The sequence below is a fragment of the Bombus huntii genome, chromosome 2, assembly GCF_024542735.1.
Source record: "Bombus huntii isolate Logan2020A chromosome 2, iyBomHunt1.1, whole genome shotgun sequence".
In the NCBI taxonomy this organism is placed as follows: domain Eukaryota; kingdom Metazoa; phylum Arthropoda; class Insecta; order Hymenoptera; family Apidae; genus Bombus; species Bombus huntii.
This window is the reverse complement of record NC_066239.1, coordinates 17,535,764-17,556,317: the sequence shown is the minus strand read 5'-3', so window position 1 is coordinate 17,556,317 and position 20,554 is coordinate 17,535,764. Positions and strand designations below refer to the sequence as shown.

The 20,554-nt window shown below is 39.6% G+C and overlaps 1 protein-coding gene across 11 annotated transcripts in view; it reads right to left on the bottom strand.

The window, feature by feature from the left end:
* Positions 1–2,109: 2,109 nt before the first annotated feature.
* Positions 2,110–20,554, bottom strand: part of LOC126874448 (protein groucho) — a 111,908-nt gene continuing 93,463 nt past the window's right edge. For 6 of the 11 annotated variants that reach the window (XM_050636523.1, XM_050636585.1, XM_050636537.1 and 3 more), the window contains 7 exons: positions 10,664–10,792; positions 9,860–10,048; positions 8,630–8,848; positions 7,287–7,354; positions 6,046–6,321; positions 4,131–4,734; positions 2,110–3,455 (listed from right to left, as the gene is read on the bottom strand). In XM_050636523.1, coding sequence (XP_050492480.1) covers positions 3,348–3,455; positions 4,131–4,734; positions 6,046–6,321; positions 7,287–7,354; positions 8,630–8,848; positions 9,860–10,048; positions 10,664–10,792 — 1,593 coding nt within the window. In that variant the 3' untranslated portion in view covers positions 2,110–3,347. The remainder of the gene's footprint in view (positions 3,456–4,130; positions 4,735–6,045; positions 6,322–7,286; positions 7,355–8,629; positions 8,849–9,859; positions 10,049–10,663; positions 10,793–20,554) is intronic. The other 5 variants (XM_050636557.1, XM_050636604.1, XM_050636567.1 and 2 more) reach the window with 3 other exon arrangements.

Below are 20,554 nucleotides of genomic sequence, written 5' to 3'. Positions count from 1 at the left end.
TACATATACATCCATTTGGATTGTGTACACTTCTCATTCGAATGTTTCTTTCCTTTCACATGTGTGTATGCGTATTGCGTGTACCGTGATTACAAAATCATCATTCACCGTTATATCGCAGGTAAGATAGAAATGACATAATTACTTACTATCTTTTACGTACACACGTGCACACGTACATATCTTCCAACGAAAACCTTGTTGTATGGAAAAAGCGTATAGAAAGCGCATTTTTAAACGACAACCTAACATTATCAGCTTATAGCTGAAAAATAACGGATCTTTCTATTGATCGATAGATTCGTTTCAATTAATTCATAATACACATCTGTCCTGCTATCAATAATCTTAATTGTATTTACTCGAAAAATTTGAACAAAAAGAAAATAAAACAAGATTAATAATTTTCGTTAGACGACATTTTCAAGCGGTATTCGTGCATATTGCATAATGGTCATGGTCGCATAAGATTTATCTGTACATCTCTTTACCTGTTACCTTTTTTTTTTATCGCTAATTAAACATTTAGGCAAGGGATTCTTTATCGGCACGTAATCGACTCAGTTAAATCGTTCATATAAAAAGTAACCCCATAACTACTTTATTCCATTAAGGTCATGTGCAGGTATTTTTCAGAACGATTACTTTCAAAATACTTTTTGTCATATTTATACTTATATTTTTTATAATCCTGTATTCTTTTATGTTATAACTTTTACAGGGACGACTTAAATGTTTCAATTACGTTTATCTTATTGCATGCTAATTTTTACAAGATCCATCAATTAGGGCAGATGCCACCTGTTGCCCACTATTCATCACTAAAAATTGATCGATTTAATTTAAGTTTGGTCTACGGAACTAATATTTAGTCCAAATACAGAAATAGTTTCGCCTCGTTTGTGCATATGATTGTACTTTACAGAGATGTATGTATACTTAAATGTTGAGCTGTCGCATGACTCAATCAATTAGTAATGAATTAAAATCGTCGATCGGAATATAGAGGGATTTTGTACAAGGTTCCGTTTATTATTCATATGCACATACGCGCACAATCGCATGGCGGTTTGATTGATCACGCGTTAGTATGCTTATCAATAACAGAGATGACTGTAACAAATGCTATATTCTTAGTAGGGAGCTAATGCATCATTCTCTTCACAGTTGATTAAACGGTTGGTTCGTAAAATGCAAAATTTCTCTATAGCGATGCCTTTTTCAAGTAGTTCAAAACGATTTAAAAGAAATATAGTTAACATAAAATAGAATCGAGAACAAATTTTGAGAAATACTAAAAATATATCAACGTTGTGTCAATAACATTGTAGTAACATCGTGCATCTTGTTGTTGCTACTTGTATAGTTAATACAATTTTCAAGGATTAAATATATTTCAAGTGTGTACAATAAAAGGTTAACTTTGGTTGCATATTTTGAAATGCGATAGACGTATAGTAAAATAATTTATGATACGATCGAATGATTTGTTGGCACAAGAGACGTGACAGGACATGTTTTAACGCACTTATAACGTGTTTGGTCACGTGCTGCGCAGCATAGATGCGCATAAATCAAAGCGTTCAAACATTGTTTATAACAGATTAATTTTGCTTACTTACTTCATTAAGAAAATTATTATTTTTAATTAAATGATTAAATAATAATGCCATTACTATTACATGAAATAAAATAATACAATTATTATTATTGAAGTAAATAACAATAGTACCATTATTAAATGCAATAGTTTAATAAAAAAATGCAATATTTAATTAAAAATAATTATTTGCATTTGACGACTTAACAACGAATAAAATACGAATAAAATATTAAAACATTTACGCTAGAAAAATTAAAGTTTATATTCCATGACATTTCTATATTAAAACACCTTTCTAATTTGTATAATCGAATCAACCGTTTCTTTCTAGCTGGTTCTTCATGCTTACAAATCATCCGAGCTTAATGTGCAATAATGTGCATAGACTCGTTGATTTTGATCAGGTTGTAAAGTATTAAGCAATTACTTACCCATGGATGTAAAAATATTCGCTGAAAAAGATTCGGATAATTATTTACGCAAGCTTTCTTTAACAGAAAAGGCAATCGTTTTTTATCGATATATTTAAAATTAATTAATGATCATGGTTGATCAGAATGTAGAGAATACACAACACTGCTCCCATGGTACAAGTCTCGTGTTTACTTTCCTTTCCTTTTTTTTAAGGAGAAACGGCACGATCATCCTTCGTCAATGATTTCAGAACGAATGTTACCAGTCGTTGCTTTGATAGTTTGGATGATGCACGAATATTCGAACGACCAAATCCTCTCGTGACTATAGTGTTCCAACGAAACGAACAATTTTATACGAAATAAATAAATTCGATGTATAGTTATCATTCACCTGTCTTCGTTTTTTCTTGTTCACGACAGCATAACGTATTAATCGACTATACTTTGTTTGTAGTCTATAGCGAAACGCATTATCCAAGGTATGTAACGATAATGGTACGACCAGCGATTTTCTCGAAACGATTCCACATGTATATCATAGATATACATGTATACATCGGTATACAGCAATAGTATTCGTCGACTCGTTATCGTGGTCGTAGACACGTTAAAGGGACAGCGATTGCAAAAGTTGTAAAAGTTTTGAAGAAAATTACAATAGGCGAGAACAAGTATAATTTTTTGTTAGACAGGCTCCGACTGTTCGTTCTTCACGTGTTTTATCTGTCGTATGATGTCATCTTGGGCATGTTGATTCTATAATTAGGTACTTAATACGAAACCGTATCTAGCATCACCATTTGCAAGGCTCTCCTGGTCACTTAACGCGCATGCAAAATCGCTTGGTAACGTCCCATTAACACGTTCTCGTTGTATACACGCGACAAAGAAAGTTCTCTCTACGTTTAAATCACACGGTCGTACGTACAGTTGGGTCACGCACACGCAACTCCTAAATATACATGTACAGCTTTTTCCTCTGGCACACACATTGGTTTCTCGACCGTCGTCATAATTAGCATTAGTTCTTTTCCTCCGTTTTTTTTTTTTTTTTTTTGTTTACTCTTCTTATCACTATTTGTCTCTCTCTCTCTCTCTCTCTCTCTCTTTCTTCTGTTCTTTCTTCTATGCTTTGTTTCTTTCGAACGCGGTTTCTATCGTTAATACAGACTTGTTATGTATATATACACAATATAGTAACAGTCTATGTTCCTAAGGCTGCTAAAAAGTCTCACTTGTAGGATCTCCCCCGCGAAAAGGGAGAGCGTGTTATAGAGTTCAGGTTTCGACCAAGGGAGGAAAGCGTGAAACGTCTTTACCGTGCACGTCTAGTAAATCACTTCGTATACAGTGGCCTTTTTGTCACCGGATCCAGTCACGATATATTTGTCGTCGGCAGAGATGTCGCAGCTCAACACCGACGAAGACTCCTTCGACTGTAAAAAGAATTCATATGGATTCCCATGTGGTTGTTCGGAGATCTGCTTTTTTGTGCTACTTCCACGCAACATGACGCGTTAATTACGCCCAACGATACACGCAGAGAATAGTTCATCTCTTATGAGCATGCAACGAACTCTTAGTGGACGCGAAGTTCTTTTCTCGAATTATGAAAATTATGGTTGACATCTAACTCACTAAAACTCGTAGCAAGAAAAGAATTTGGAGACTCGCGTATTTTGTGTATAACAGCTTACGCTGTATATACATATACAGTGGCGTACGAAAGTATGTGCTGTTAAATGATACGAAAATTAATATACCTGAAAATACGTGAAATGATACAAAAATACTTTCTAGCACTGTAGGTAAGTAGTCGGACACTTGCTGATATTTCGTTACTCGAGTCGAGTAAAATTTATCAGAGTTTTTCAAATAAATGTAACGAAACGTCCTAACCGCTTCTATATAGCAGTTTGTCTCGTTCAAAATTAAACGGTGACTAAGATCTCTCTTTATTTATATTCAGCTAGTTGTCTCGAGTTATACGTCGCTTCAAGTTCTTTCCACTTATTATATCTCATTGTCTTTAATCTAGTTAACAAGATGAAGTGAAAAACGAAAGAAACAACCTATCTCGACAACATCAACGAGAATGTGACGATACACACCTGAAATATCGAAGCTCCGTACGGTGTGCGCCATGCGTTCAACAAATTATCCTTGCCGGTGGAGACGAACCATTTGCCGCAAGAGGCGAAGCGTAACGACAACACGCACGACTCGTGTAGGTGCAGTTGATACTTATCGGACTTGGTAGCGTGAAGCACCTCCACGTTCGAATTTTCCATACCCACAGCGAGCCATTCTCCGGTTGGGCAATAGCCCAATGAGAATATTTGCGAGGTAAAGTCGTGTTGCTTCAACTGTCTACCCTCCCTTAGGTCCCACGAACGCACCGTGTTATCCAACCCTCCTGTCCACAGCTTCGAACCGTCCGCCGAGATATCGATGCAGGAGGCACCGTCCGTGTGGCCTTGGAACTGTCGAATCAACGTCTCGTTCTGTAGATCCCACACGGCGATGTTGCCATCGCTGCAGCAGCTGAAGCAGACCTTCGAGTCTGGCGAGATCGCCAACGCGTAACAGGCCGGTGCCGCTGACGTCAGTTCCGTTTTGATTCGCGGTGTAGGACTAGCCAAGTCCCAGATGATCAGCTGACTCGCCTCCCCTCCAACTATTAGGGTTCTGCAGTCCGGCAGTAACTTTACCGATCTGTTTTCAGAAATAATGAAAATAATGGAATATATTTCATGGAATAACAAGGTGAACGAGGATGTAAAAAAAGAACACGTGTAAACAGGATCACAAAGTAACGTAAAAACGGGTTGAAAGAACGAAATACAATTTTTTAGATATATAACCTTTGACTCGTTTCGCTGAATGATTAGTTAAGGGAGGATTCCGACCGAACAAATAATAGTTTATCTTCTATTTTCTCCGTTACACGAACAATTAGGAAGCGTCGATTTCATTCCGCGAGTATAATAGGTTTAACCATTCGCAAATTAAAACAAGACATTCCTTCTTTCGTAATGTAAAAGCAAACCTCTACTTCCGGTTAAATATAGAATTTTCGTATTTCCTATTGTTCGTGATTCGTTAAGATTGATAGTTGGCCGATTCATCAATTACCTCGTAATAAAACGAGCCAGCCCGTTTCTTTTTAATGCGAATCCATTAATATTCTTCCACTTCTATTCGAATTTCATTCAAATCTTATATTCTCTATTCTTCTTCGTTTATTAAAAACGATATTTATCTAAACCGTCAACCGATAACGAAACACTATTCTGTCTTTTAATACGAAACTTCCTAGCTTCCTATTTAAAGTTTCTTCCCGTTCGTTACAATTGATACGTACGACCGATCATCGATTATCCAATCGAGTCGCTAACAATATCCAATAACGAAGAAAAGAAGACTCCTCTTTCCTACTACGTTAACGAACTTCTTATCTAAACATCAAACATATACTGCCATCTTCTATTCGCTCACGTTCGTTAAAATTACCAAACAAATCCCGTTATTTGTCAAAATAACTAGCCGAATCGCCACATAATCCAATAATAAAGCTTCGCTCGACTAAAGCTCTATCGTGCAATCGCTTAACACTTTACCGACCGCTAGCGATTCAACAGCATACGCACATCCGACCGGCGTATCTCAGGCGCCGGCTCTGTTTCGGTTTAGACTCTCCAATACCATTCTTTTTGTTCATCGCGAACGGTACGTTTTTCAAATTGGTATTAAACCGTGGGAGCTTACAAAGCAACGCAACTGACGCAACTGGGCAAAGTACCTTGGTACTAAATGACAAATTACTGTTCGAATAATGAGAAATATTATCGGCGACAAAAAGCCGATTAATAGGCTATCGATCGGTAAAGTGTTAAGCAAAATTGAACGAAACGTTGCATCTCGATTTGATACGACAAATTTACCATGATCCACGGATACGTGTTAGCGGCGTGTCGAAAGACTCGGACACACCGTGCAAACGTGGACAGAGACCGTGGAACTGACCTAATATAATTGTCGCGTTGTAGGCAGTCCAACTGCGATACGTGCTTGATACTGCCACCGCCTCCATGTCCGATGTCCCAGACTTTAACGCACCCTTTGCCGCCCGTGTAGACGTACTTGGTCGGATTCGAGATGGTGACGGCGCACACAACCTCGCCATGAGTCAAGGTATTAATCTGACGCGCGTGACGTGGAATTCCCGGCCCTATCAGAGCGTCTGTGGGGAATGGCACTGGCTGCAGCTGACCCTCGCCGTTCATATGGAACGAGTACGCTCTGTGGTGGAATGCAAAACATTAATGCCTTTGTCTTTACGTAATGGAATGCCTTCGATTACTTAAAAGCTTCGCGCCGCGGCGAAAGGCGGTCATCGAAAAGATAATGCTTCACACGCCGCACCTTTCTAGCTTACGCGAGCGGCGGTAGCGGGTTGACATTTTCAGAAACGGCCAGAAGCGTTGAACGATCTACAAGTGTAATTTGGTCGCGTCGTCGTGTATTTATTTTCTTTGAAATGTCAAGTACGCGATATGTAGATGTGTCGAAAGAATGGAAGTTACCGGTGCAGCGATAACTGCGTTTAAAGGTATTCGTCTCTGAAGGTGTTTCGATCCTTTACTTCTCGACTAAATCAATCGAAATAGTTGTTCGAGAAATATTTCGTCGTTTCGTTGTTTCGTCCTGGAGAAGCTGACGTTCTCGTTTGGTAGATCGTTACTCAAGAAACACATGTCCTTAAGTCACCTAATACGTTTATATAGGATTTATTAATTATAATTATATCACAAGGAAAACTAAATGATATTATGTTTCGAAGATTTTGTTTACAGACTTGTCTGATTAAGCTTTATATTTAAAATCAGGATGGGTGTGCTAACTTCGACGTAGGTGATTTACACTCCCGTTCAGAAGTTTGGAGTATGTTAGGATTTCAAAGGAATAATAACTTGCTTAAGTAGATGTTATTCGTATTATTATTACTTTGGTAGTGTTGAGATCGTAATTAATTGTACTTAAAAGCGAAAGTTATCATTATAATACCGTTATTTCTCAAAAGAATGTGCGAAAACGTTTGTTTCGTCTAAGAAGTAAAGGATGTTCCGAACTTTTGAGTAGAAGTGCACACGTAACGATTGATGGTTGCAATTCGAGTTGTACAAGCTGCAAATATTTCGTAACTTTTTTGCGTCAAGTTTATCGTATTTATTATCTAAGGATTAATTTTAATGAAAATTACGTACGGTTTGCCACCCGGAATGTTGCTTATCCCGTTAGTCGATGGTATCCTCACGTGAGCGTCGAAGCCGAGCTATAGAAGAGAACAAACTATATCAGTTTTTGCTTGAACTTTCTTTCATTAATAATTTCGATATTTTCAGTCACGATATTTGAACAGCAAATACATAAATACGAAGAAGAGGATCATGGAAATGTAATTTGCATTCTGGAAGTACGTAACATGTGATTACATCAACAGAGATTTTCAGATTTGTAGCAAGCTTCAACAAAGACATATATATAGAATAAAACTAAGAACGACGATACTCCATATATTAAGCTTCGTAAATATTTTTAGTTTCTGGCAATCCAATTTTCAAAACATTTGGATGCCAATCACCTGATAATATAAGGACGACGATATATGTACAAGCGAATTTTGTTTCTAGAACTTTTGCAAGTCGTCTTTAATGTTTCAGCTAGCTTCTTCGAGCTTTTACATTAAAAACATTCTTTTACATCACGAATAACATCGAGAATCATAATTAACGCATTTGCCTGAACACTTTATTGGCAGAAATTTTTTACCAATTTAAATACTAATTTACGATTCTAATCCTCAAAATGTCTACTAAATTTCTAGTACTTTTCACCAAATTCATTCACCAAAAATACGTATCATTAAACGACGAGTAAAGTACATCATTTTAGAACTTATTATCTATTATTACACTTATATATCTATTACAGGCTACCTATTTTACAATCAACTGAAACATTAGCCAACTGATACTTCGCACAAAATGAAATTGTTACAACGAGCTATCTATTGAGACACCTTAAGAGTTTTAATAATAAGAATAATAATAAACGGAAATAAATAGCCATCGATCGTTTCATAGATTTAACTATAGGCGATAGATGATTCTGATTTCTTTGCGATTAACCAAAATAGCTTTGAAGTCACTGTCAGACGACGCTCTTTAAACGATTTTCGGTTGGTACGCACGTTCTCGTTGCCTCTCCTCGACAAATTCAACAAACAAACAATTCAACAACGAAGAGAGAGAGAGAGAGAGAGAAAGAGAGAGAGAGAGAGAGATTCTAGAGAATTTTTCAATTGCACAGATCTGAATATTACCACGTTTCTGTACCACGTCGTAAGTAAACTATGAGATTTCACTGAAATTTATACATAAAAAGATATTTAAAATGTCTCGGAGTTTTTATCTTTTCCTTAGAAAGCTCATAGTCTATAGTATCGGTGGCGGGGTACCGCTGCAAAGTACTACGAGATAAAAGAAAATAGAAAAGAAGAAAAAGAGAAAGAAAGAAAAAAGACGAGCAGCTAGAGCGGGTGAAGTACCATCGAGGTCCTGGCGTATGGTAAGTTGCTGTACGGCGAAGGCGATTGTGGCGGCTCATTGCCGCGGGACGGCAAACCCTGATAGCCCTGCGGTGGCGTTTGCTGTGACGATGGCGGATGATAGACCCGCGATGCCAAGGGACCAGGGATTCCTCCCATAGTTGGCGTACAGCTGCGCGACCCCCTCGCCGCCGCCACAGGTGTACCCGGCTTGTCGATCTGGAGAGGTTCGTTCCAACGGGGTACACCGGTTTATTATCGGGCGCAATCGTAGAAAGGAATTGTAAATTTCACGCTTGACTTTCGCACAAAAGCAACGAGACATATCGATCCTTGTTGCAAACCGGCGTAAGCGGCCACCTCCTGTTCACCGATTTATACCACCGGACACGAGGAAGAAAGGGACGCGCGGGGTTCGAAACGAGAGAGCTTTTGCTTTCCTCTGCTATCGTCCGCGCAAATTGACTTGTCGTAACTTCGCGCCACGAATTCCAGCTACACGTTATCGATGCTCGTGTACATGCGCGCTATACGCCAAGGGGAACCATCAAAATGTCTTCGTTGTTTTCGAAATTGCGCAAGTGGTTATCTTGCTTGGATTTTCTTAGCACACTTCGGTTTCCAATAGAAGAGAGGTTCGTTGAAGTTTCTTAGCTTTTAAAATACAGAGTTACGGAGATATCCGGTGTAAACTCGTTTATTCGTCGAACGTGTTTATGGGGACTGCACGTAAATCGTATTTTTATATAGTTCCCTTTGTTTCGTTATTTTATTACCGATCGACCAGAGTATCGTGTATTCTGTTGTTTAAATATGCTTCGTGGGACGTTTTAAATATATCGAGTTTATCATCGATAGAAATGATCGTTGTAACGCTTGAATCTCGCGACAACGAAGGAACCGAGTGTAGAACATCGTCTACGATATCGTTGTCGGCTTTTAATTTTGCATTATTAGCATTACGATTGCAAATAAAAGAATTTTCTAGTTCATCGAACAACTGGACTTTATTTCTAGCGTAACAAGTAGAAATTTTGCCTTCGAAAACCACGGAGTCATTGAAACGCTCACCCTTAGGCAATTCGGCGTGCATGTCGAAACGAAACGATCATCTTTTCACCTTCTTTCTCAAAGATCCAGAAAGGAAATGCAAGTGGAAATAATTCCGGGGAGAAAAATAGAACAGGACCGATTAGTCATCGAATAAGCCTGCTATCCGCGAGATCTTACATCTTTACTTTTCAGAGACGGTGTGCTACGAGCGGATGAACTTCCACTCCGCGATGGGGGCCTGTCTTTTACGGATGTGGAGCCAGCACCGGAAATAGGTCCTACGTGTCCTGGGGCGCCCAGTTTCTCTAGAGTGCCGTTCTCACGTGGATCCGAATGGTCGCCATTCGCGTGCGGCGACGATGCCTCCTTTTGTGAAAAACAGACAAGAAAACAAAAGAAGCTTATAAAGAATATCAAATCCAAGGTTCATTCGTTCTTAGACGTAGACTACCAATTTAAAATACTTGGAAATATTTTACGTAAGCGATCGATAAATATGAAGAGTAAGCTTTCACAGTTCCAGATATTCGAATAAAGAATTTTGAAACTTTCCAAGTTTCAAACTAACTTATAAAATGATCTTCCTCTAATTTTCTCGTATCGTATCCTCTTTCGTTTTCAACCAACGATAATTTTGTTGTAATTTCATTCCTTCGTTTGATTCTAAGCGCAATTCTGTTGCATTTAGTTACTCGAAAGAAATATCTTCTCCGTTCAGATCGAAGTTACAGCCTACGATGACAAAACGTAAAACTGAGAAAGACAAGTAAAAAGCACAATCACGATTTATACTTAATACAATATCAAGGAAACGAAAGGATTGAACGTCAGAAAAATCACTTGGACACGTCTTTTCAATCAACGATACAAGCTCCTACGACAAAGGAATATCCGTCAGTATCCATCACAAACCGACACCGTGATCGTCCTCAACCTCAATCGAACGAACATCCTTAATTTTCATCCGCAGTTCGTGCATACTTGCAAATAGCTTCTGACCAATGAACTCGCTAATAAAGATATCGAATCCGTTCCATTGCGGGAAGATGAACTGACCTCGTTCGCGACATCCACCACCAAGTCCTGATCGCTCTTCTCTGCGTCGCTGTCCTAAAAGCAGAAAAATTACGTGTCTGTGAAAGGATATAGAGGAAGACCATATCGATGCACGCTGTAATTCCAGCCATTGGTGCGATACGTTAACGATCAAAGCCGCGAATATATTTTCGACGAATCCAACGCGAGAACCATCGAGAGAGAGAGAGAGAGAGAGAGAGAGACAGAGAGAGAGAGAGAGAGAGACAGAGTTCGACCTACATTTACGATGCGTCTGACTAGCAGATGCATCTTCAGAGACATATTATTAATCTTGACACTCGTGCAAGCTCGCTGCCTCTCTCGAAACGTTCTGATTGCACCAGCAACTTAATGGCCAGGCGTTCGACGAGTGCGCGTACCGGATAGAAAGCTCGCGTTTGCGAACGTGTAAGCCACGCCACGTCGCGCCATGCCACGCCGCGCCGCGCGTTTCTGATGGAATAGGAGGCGGAGGGTGGAGAAAGAGGGGATGTAAATGCGCTTTGCTTGGTCGCGCGGTTTCAGGGTATTTTCGCAATCAAGATTCTATGTGTGTGGCTGGTGGCCGTACACGCGGAGCGTGGAAAATTCGACCGATCGTTTGTCAATTCTGGATCTCGCTATGCTCGTCGCTGACGAGACCCAGCGCCACTGTCGTCGATCTTTGTCGCTCGTCGTAACGACGATTGCTTTTCCTTGGTACATCGCGTAACGTTTCCCTTCGATCTTTCTGCTCCGCTCTCTACGACGCAATTAACGTTGTCACGACGTGAATTTAGATTAGTATAGTTTCGTATACATATAGGTATTGCAAATGTTGATGATGAAATGATTAAGAGAACGTTAATTTTGCGCTGTGCGTCGGTTAGGGATCGACTATCTGTCTACGTAGATCGTCTTGTCTGGTTGAAACGTGGTTTACGGGACGACTCGAGTGCGATTTGCGTACGTCAAGCGGCACAGATAGATAATGATTCTAGTGTGTATTTTAAGCCGATCGACGCTGATAACGATATTTTTTATTTCTGGTTAAAGGGTCCTCTAACGCTTCGTTACTGTAAACGTCACCACGACGTGACTTTTCCGAAACAAGTTACGACGTGTTGTCGATTTTAATGACATTACCTTCTCACATAATCGGGACAAGTTACGAAAAATAATTGACAATCGCATAAATACTTTCCTTTCTAACGTCCACGTAACTACTCGCAAATACCTATACGTTAACATTAAATAAGATAATTTCTTTTAAATAAATAAATATGATAAGAAATATCTGGCCTCCAAATATTATTATATTGTGCTGTAACGAGTGTAGCGAAAATAATATCGGTCTATTTTCTCCGTTAAAGAAAATTCTTTCAGCGTCTCGATTATCGTATACGTTCAATATGGTATCTAAAACAATCCTGCAGCCTACAGGCCGCATTACGCAACATGCTCTGCATCAAATCAGTAATACCGCTTGTCACTGTTTACTCCATTACCCAGTATATCTTCCATTTGCTTCGAAAAAGAGACTACGCAAACAGTCAGCCACAGGGATAGGAAAGCAAGGAGAGAATCCACTAACATGGAGGAACACGGATAAACAGAAGGCTAGAGGCTTCGGCTAATATATTATCGAAAGTCGTGGATAATGTACCGCATACGGAAGTACAATTTCTCACTCGTGTATCTTTTATCATTTGTTTGTCCGTTATTTTCGAGTTTCTAGCGTCGTTGGCATCCGATTTCGTCGTATAACGGTTTAAAACCGCGGTGATTTCCGATACCCGTAACACTGGCAACTCGTCGTTCCGAATACAGCAGCAGCCCTGAAGCCGCCTAATTGAGCCTGCCGCGTTCTTTCACTCGTTGCCGACGCAATCGTGATTTTCTATGGTTAAAAAAAATGTTTTAAATTCCAGAGAGACGTCGTACGGAAGAATGGCAGTCGATACGACGCACGGTTTTTCACTTTTACTTCACGCTAAAAAATGTTCTTCCCCGCGTTGAAACGTTCCTCGAAACGAGATGTAACTGCGTCTCGTTAATTGGCTGTACTCTAATTTTTTAGCGGTTCGTTTTTCCCTCTTCAAGCTTATTTGCGACACTTCATGTATATCCGAGCTTATACTTTCATTCTTAGCCGGCGTTTCAATTTTCCTAACTTTGTCGAGCTCATTCACGATACACCGGATACTCGATAAACTATTCGATGCTCGAATCGCGGCGAAAAAATTCAGCCCGCGATCGAAATTCCCCGGGTAATAACCTTAAAATCCAGCGAAATTAAACCGTGTATATTTTAAAAGCCTGGGACGCGCACAACTCGAATATCGCGCACGTAACATACCTAACGTGTAACGTAGCGATCGCGAACACCGCGATACGCGTATGAACGGTGTTCCACGTAAGACGATAAACAACACACCGAATACCAGAGGAATGGTAAATAACGTGCACGGCTAGGAAAGTGCAATTTGTAATTCACGTATCTTCCATCGTTTATTTACCAGTTATCGCTCAGTTTCTACAAGCAGCTCGTTCCCGGGCCACAACCACCCCGTTAGTTGTAACGAGCTCGAAACAGGGCACGCGGCTGTTGCTCGTGTGTTACGCCAACAAAACGTTACAACTGACGCCTGCTACTCAAAAGCTTTTGCCACCTTATCCTCGTATTTACACCATTTCTTTGCCTATAAATTCAACCATCGACCATTACACGCTCGATATTGCGTACAAATGACTCTAACGATGTTACTGACCGATCGAACGATAAACGTATTTATTTTCGGCAAAATTCGTCCTAATTTTCGTATTGCGTCTTTCCTTAACAGAAGATCCGAAACAGCGTACTTAACGATTACTTAAGTTACGTATTTAAAAATTAGCGTCGTTAACAATTGGCAAACGAGATTTTTCGGTCGTGTTAGCGATAAAACTAAATTAGGAACGAAAAGATGACTCCAACGGTAAGGTGCCCCTCGAACAGGTTTTTAATTTGTTACGTTCAAGACGTTTCCTTTTGTTCGTTCTTTTATTTCGTTTTTAAGCTTACGTCGTATTAAAGATCGCTAGGGATACATCGCGAGTTAGTCACGTGTACGTTCGACCGCTTTCGTTTCAGCACGTTGTCGTTTTATTGTTATCGATGGGTAGATTAGATCGGTAGTATGTAACCGAGTAACAGGGATAGCGGTGGATTAGATCGATCGCGAGACAAATTGCTCGTGTTTACCCTTCTGTCTGTTCTAACGTGGAAAATAGGACTCGCATGATTTATGTTTGAAAAAATCTTCCTTGTTTGCAGTTCGATTTTAACGCATTTGTAGCACTTGTTGGCCTGTGTTTAAAAAATGGATATTTCAACACCGGGCCAACTGTAATCGCAAGTTAGATTTTGTAGAAAAATGATTGCGAGCGTAAGGAGTCGAATTGTCTGTCTTCGCGTAATAAATTCCACGGTTTTATTTAGAATTACGTGGCTGTTTAAATTTTCGAGATAGTGGATGGAAAGTTAGCGTTGGAAAGCCCGAAGAAGTAATGATTTAAAGTTTAAAAAAGCTGCCGCAGCCACGTCAGTTGCCAACTTTTTGTAATATATTTATCATCGCATTAACATTCTACGATAGGCGTGCGCTTAACCGAACTATAAATAAAGGCTAGAAAGAAGAGGAATTATGCACCGAGAGGCATTTCATTTTCACGGAAACTTCTTGCAGAGTTACGCACGCGAACGTGCATAAACGAAGTCGATTTTCAGAAAATCTGAAACTTCTCGCGAGATTTCAAACTTTTTCTCTATTTCGCTTATCGTTAGCCTCGATGAAGTCACAAACAACGACAGAGATAGGAAGTTTCGCTTCTCCAGTAAAATCTGTTACACACGATCGAAGATTACACAGCAAGAACGTTCAATATGTTTCGTTCTTCTACGAGAGAATTATTTTCAAAATATCGAATATCCTTCCAATTGATATTACGAAAATTGTCCTTCTATTTAGTTTTGAATATTCAGCCTGATTGCTTGCAAAATCTTCCTAGTTTCGCGTCAATTATTTTTCTATCTTCGAAGTGACATTTTTACGATGACGCCAAAAGCAGATATTTTAAAGATCCCACCCACGTTTCACGTGGCTGCGTTACTCCACGAAAGGGTTGAATAAAACACGTAGAATTATAGCGAAAGCTAGATCCCAGTAAGTACATCACGCTAAAACCGCTTCTTCCATATTTTTCTTCCATCTCATCGCTCGCAGAGAGTAAACGATCCTAACTAATCAATTTAATCGGATTAAAGAGCGAAACTGAACCGTACCGTGGTATCTCGTTACTAGTTCTTTCTCCGCGAGAGTAGCCATAAAACGATTTAGAACGTTAGTTCCAGATGGAGGTCGAGCAGGGTCAAGAGGATGCGCCGAAAGAAGACGGATTAGGTGTCAAGGGACGATTAATAATTCAAGAACGTTTTGTGGTTCATATCCTAATTATCGTAGAGCTGCCGGTAGCTAGTTGCACGTTCTTTGTAATGCCCCGCTCGCCTTATGAGCCTCGTACAACGCGTTCAAAGCGGCGCATACGATAGTATTGCCTTCCTAATGACGTAATATCGTGTACAACGCCCATCCATCCATTATGCGTCTGCTAGACCATATATATATATATATATATATATATATATATATATATATATATATATATATATATATATATATAATATATATATATATATATATAATATATACACACACACACATACGCGGTACACACATACGGTATATACCGTGTATTCGTGTCGAAGGTGTTTGTGTACATGCACGGTTTATCGACGTGGAGAACCACCTGTGTGCGTCCCTGCTTCTGAAAATCATTTACCAAGACTACTCGAGAGAAAAAAGAGAATTATCCCGCAGAATTCGCTATGTGCTGCACGATTTAGAGGAATTTCTTCGCGCATCTCATCATCGGATACGTACGAAGACTATATAGGAGAGGAACGCGAGAAGCGACATTTTCCAAAGTAGTTTTAAAATTCGATAGGTTGCTAATCGATCGATCACGCGTTACCAAGAAATTGTCCCTTTATTCGATTTTCGAGTTGTTTAATTCGCCTGTTTTCTCATTATTTTGTAAATTTTTCAAATATCAAGATATCGTTTGTCTCGGTAATTATATCCTCGGTACTTATGAAACTGCAATGATCAATCAGCTATCTTTGAAACACGCTCGTAACTTCGAACCCGACGTAGATTGTATTCATTTTCAATGATCTTCTATTAAAATTCTGCCGTATAATCATAGGGCGAGGCATTAAAATCAGAAAGTCAATAAAATAATAGTTATCTGTCTATCGTGTTGTTCGTCTGTGACTTTCGTGCGTGCACCGCCACTGAGAAAAGTGCGCGAACGCTTAAAGGAGCCTTTTATGGTTATACAGCAGCAAGTATCTGGAACCACTTACATCTTAATGACGTAATTAAGTAGCGATTTCAAATGAAAAACGTAGTAGAGAAAAGGCGAGTAGCTTCGAGGGGATATAATTTAAGACGACTAGTTTTTTTACACAGTAGATGCGTAGAACACACGAAGGTCATGTGTGTGTTTTTACATGGAATCGTACGTACCTACATTGTGTGCTTTATACAGGCTGGTTCAGTCAGAGAAAAATATGAAAGGAATATGACGAATGGTTCAAAAAGCATCACGTTCGAAGGAAGACAATTCCTTCCTTTTTTCTTTTTTTTTTTTTACATAATAATTATTGTTATTTCTGTATTTAGAGATAGGATCAGAATAGCTATTATTTTATTCTTTGGATAAATCTATCACACTGTTCTGAGCTGAAAAACCTTTATTGCATTTTTTTACATGGACTAGGGATAAAAAAAAAGAATATCTTAAACCTATGGATTAAATCTATCTTCTAGTTACTATTTATCGTAACTGGCGCATCTGCATATGGATGGCGAGCGCGAAATCACGTTGTCATTTTCAAAAATAATTTATTTTATTTTTAGTCATTCTACGTGAAAAAATATTCGCGTGAAACGGTGAAAGAACGATTAGTCCGAGTGAAATTGAGATTTTGTATCTCACGCGAGTCAAGGAAAACGTAAACTTTCTTTGTCTCGTTATTGTCATTAATTTTACTAAATATAATACGTATATAAAGATTATAAAAAGCGAGAAGTCGACGTAAAGATTATAAAATTGTAATGAAAAATAAAGCTAGTTTAGAAAAATGCTACGATACTATTCGTGTGATTAGCGTAGAAGGTAGTACGTAATTTGCTCCATGCACTTGAAGAGGCATCGAAGTTTCGGTTATGGAGTAAATTGACGTGCGATTTGCTTACAGGAAAATTTGCGGCTTGCGAACGAATTCCTGTAGTCGTAGCTATACGCAAATTAGCGAGACTCGCGCCGGAATTGATCGTAGCTACGAAGGAAATTAGTACGACTTGTGGTCATGCGAGTTGCGATCGCGGGGAAAGTAATACCAACTTGTGGTCTGTAAAAAATTAACGCTGCTAATGGTCACGTGAATTACAGTTGTAGGAGTATTAACGCGACCTGCGCTGCAGCGAAATTTTATCAAACAAAACGGTAAAAAAAAAAAAAAAAGACATCGCGGTAAAATTCACACAATAACTTCGATCTAACACGAAAACAATTCAGCTGCTCTAAAAGTAGTAGCAAGTATCTAATTGAAAGTATGTACCTAGATATTAACTTCGTTCAGAACTATTATTTATAACACCTGTTAGTTAACTATTAGTTATACAGATATGTACATAAAAATCGGCTAGAATTTTATAAGATAACGATTCAAAAGATATGTTAGACATTTTTTAAATTATTTGAAAGAGTTACACGAAAATGACGAATAAAGTAGAGAGTTCTGAGAAGTTTACCTGAATCTGAATCTGATCTGTAGTATCATAAACTGTGCTATCAAAAAATGCAGTGGTATAATTGCCAAAATTGTTTAAAGTGATCGTGAAATATGATGGATACAGACCAACAAGAACATAATTTTATTACGCGTAATTGCTACGTTGAATAACATTTTTACAATCTAACTTTGCAAACGCTAGTGTACTTTCCATAGAATTTTAATAATTTTGTAATAATCTGCGTCAACTTTATACCGCGACACTGAAGGAAGAGGGACAATTTTGTTCACAATTACAGCGTAAAAGACAATCTCACCTTTCATTTGGCAAACTCTAAACTTCAAGTAATCGAAAGCAAGATTTTTGCTCCCGCGATACGTTCTTCTACAGAGGAAGATATAAAGTAGATTATAAATATAAAGTCATCCTTCAAAGGATTTCTACGAAAAGGAGAGTCGTCATTCGCATTCCTCGAACAGAATACGACATCAGGTCGCAATGACAGCGACATCGCGGAAATTCAACGGCCTGATCTTCGTTCGGAGCAAATCAGCCGAGCTCGACGTTGTGTTTCAGCTCGGAACGGTGACTTCGTCGCGAACCATTTCCGGCGGAGGAGAGAGCGGAATAGCGGTTCCAGCTACTAGGGACACGCAATAAATTTGTGTACGGACGATGAGCGTGTGTAAATAGAAGCCCAGTGTGGTGGTATTGATTTCAGTGGTATTACTCGGCCGGTGGAGGGCGCTCAAAGATGGAGGAAGGTGGTTGAGTAGGATGGAGGAGAATGAAGTAGAGGAAGGAGGAGGAGGAGGAAGAAAACGAAGAGGTCGAGGAAAAGGGGTAGGGCGGAGGGTTAAAAGAGAAGGAGTAGAAGACGGAGAGAAAGGTAAAAGAAGGAGACGAAGGAGGTGGAGAGTGTCTTCCTCCCCTTAACCTGCTCGTTCTAGCGTTAAATATGATACAAATGTTATCATCCCTTCTATTCTGTCCTCCTTCCCCAATCCGCCCCCTTGCGGCACGAACCACCAGCGACCACGATTCTCTTCTTTCTCTCTCTCTCTCTCTTTGTCTTTGTCTTTCTCTTTCTCTCTATATATATGTATATGTATTCTCTTTGTTTCCCTTCTCGCCGTTTTCCTTCGTTTCTCCTTTCTTCCTTCGTCTATATATCCGTCTTCTTTCACACTTTGCGATTCTCTTCGAAAAGACAGAGACGAGACAGAGACAGAGACAGGAGAGGTCTAACCTGAACCGCTTTCTCCGCCGCGCCGGCTTCTTCCCTCGTTTAACCCAGCATAGCGAGGATGACGGTATTAAGGGCAGCTCTATTATTCGACCACCCAACCACTCGACTCTTCGTCTCGAGAATCCTCGAATCCTTTTTTCCTTCCTCCCCAATCTCCCTTTTCCGCTTGCCCTTCCATCCCTCTCACCCGCTTCACTGTCTCTTTCACCCAACCCCTACGAGTTTCTCCTTTCCGCCCAACCCCTCTATACACTCACCACCTCTTCCTCTCTTACGTATACAATGTTCCGCGTATTTTTCCCTGGCGCTCACCTTCTCCTCTACCTCATCCCCTTCGGTTTACTCCAACTCCCGTCGTCCCATCCCGTAACCACTCTTCTCCTTTTGGGTCCAATGTAAACAAACGCACGAGCGCAAAAGAAGAATCGTAGGGTTTTCCACCCATTCCCATTCTCTACCCCTTTCCTCGTTTCTTCTTCTTTTTCCCTCGTCCGTTTCTTCTCTCTCGTTCCCCTTCCATTGGTCAACCCGATAAGTTTAGCGAAGTTAAACGATGGAACATGACCGGCCAACCGATGTGATCACTTTGACACGAGGGTATAAAATTAACTGGAGAAAAGGGAAGGTTAATTAGCTGCGAACAGTTGTTTGGCATTTAGTCCGCGATCGAATATAGAATTTTGTATAGTTTTAAATTTCCTCTGCCCTTTCATTTAGAATTTACGATCATGATCCTGCCTCGATCGTTTCGTTTCGTTTGTCTGTTACTTTTGCTTGTCTTCCTCTTCTTATCTTTCTCTCGATAATCGATATAGAATTTTCGTTCGACGTTAGAACCAGTAATTTTGCCAAATTCTCTTTCCTTTCGCATAGGACTGCGCGTTGATCTAGCCATTCGAGATATTTGATTTTGACAAAGAAACGCAAGGGAGAAGAAGCGTTCTAATTTTATAGGAAAAATATAACGATAAACAATTGCGACTTTCAAAGTCATTGATACTTTTCCCATTCATGGCAAATAACCACTATAACTTATCCTGTATATTACAACATTTATATTAGTATCTTAATCTCCGCTTCTAGTCAAGCCGATCGTATCCAGAAAAAATTTCGAAAAATACAAAAAAGATCTTGCAGAGATCGCGATCGATGTAAAGCTGAGGATTAACGCGCACCGGTAATCTCTGCAATTGACAAAAAGGTTCGTTGCTTTACTAGCCACGAATTAAAAAAGAAAATTGCTCAAAAACAGAGATACACGCTGTGTCTCTTTAAAAATGTAACGGAGCACGAATTTCCGTTTTGCAAATTTGGTTACGAAATTTTGATCGAAGGGTGCATTCGGAATGACCGGAAGCACGAGATACACCAACACCAGTGATACAGCCAATACGTGGAATTCGACGATCGAGAAGGCGGGTCGGTTCTTTAAAATTTGTAGACGAGTTTCTCTGCTCGAGCAACCAGGATTGACCCTTCTCTCTGGCTCCCTTTTCCCGGATCCGATTCTTAAGGAAACGCGAACGAGCAAAACAAGCGACGAAAAGTTTCCCAACGGTCGGCCATTCTTTCTCCCCCTATCTCTGCATTTAGCCGCGTTAACTTCGCTGAAGTCAAGGCAGTGACTGTGTTCAAAGTACCGGCCGTTCGCGATGCCTCTTTGGG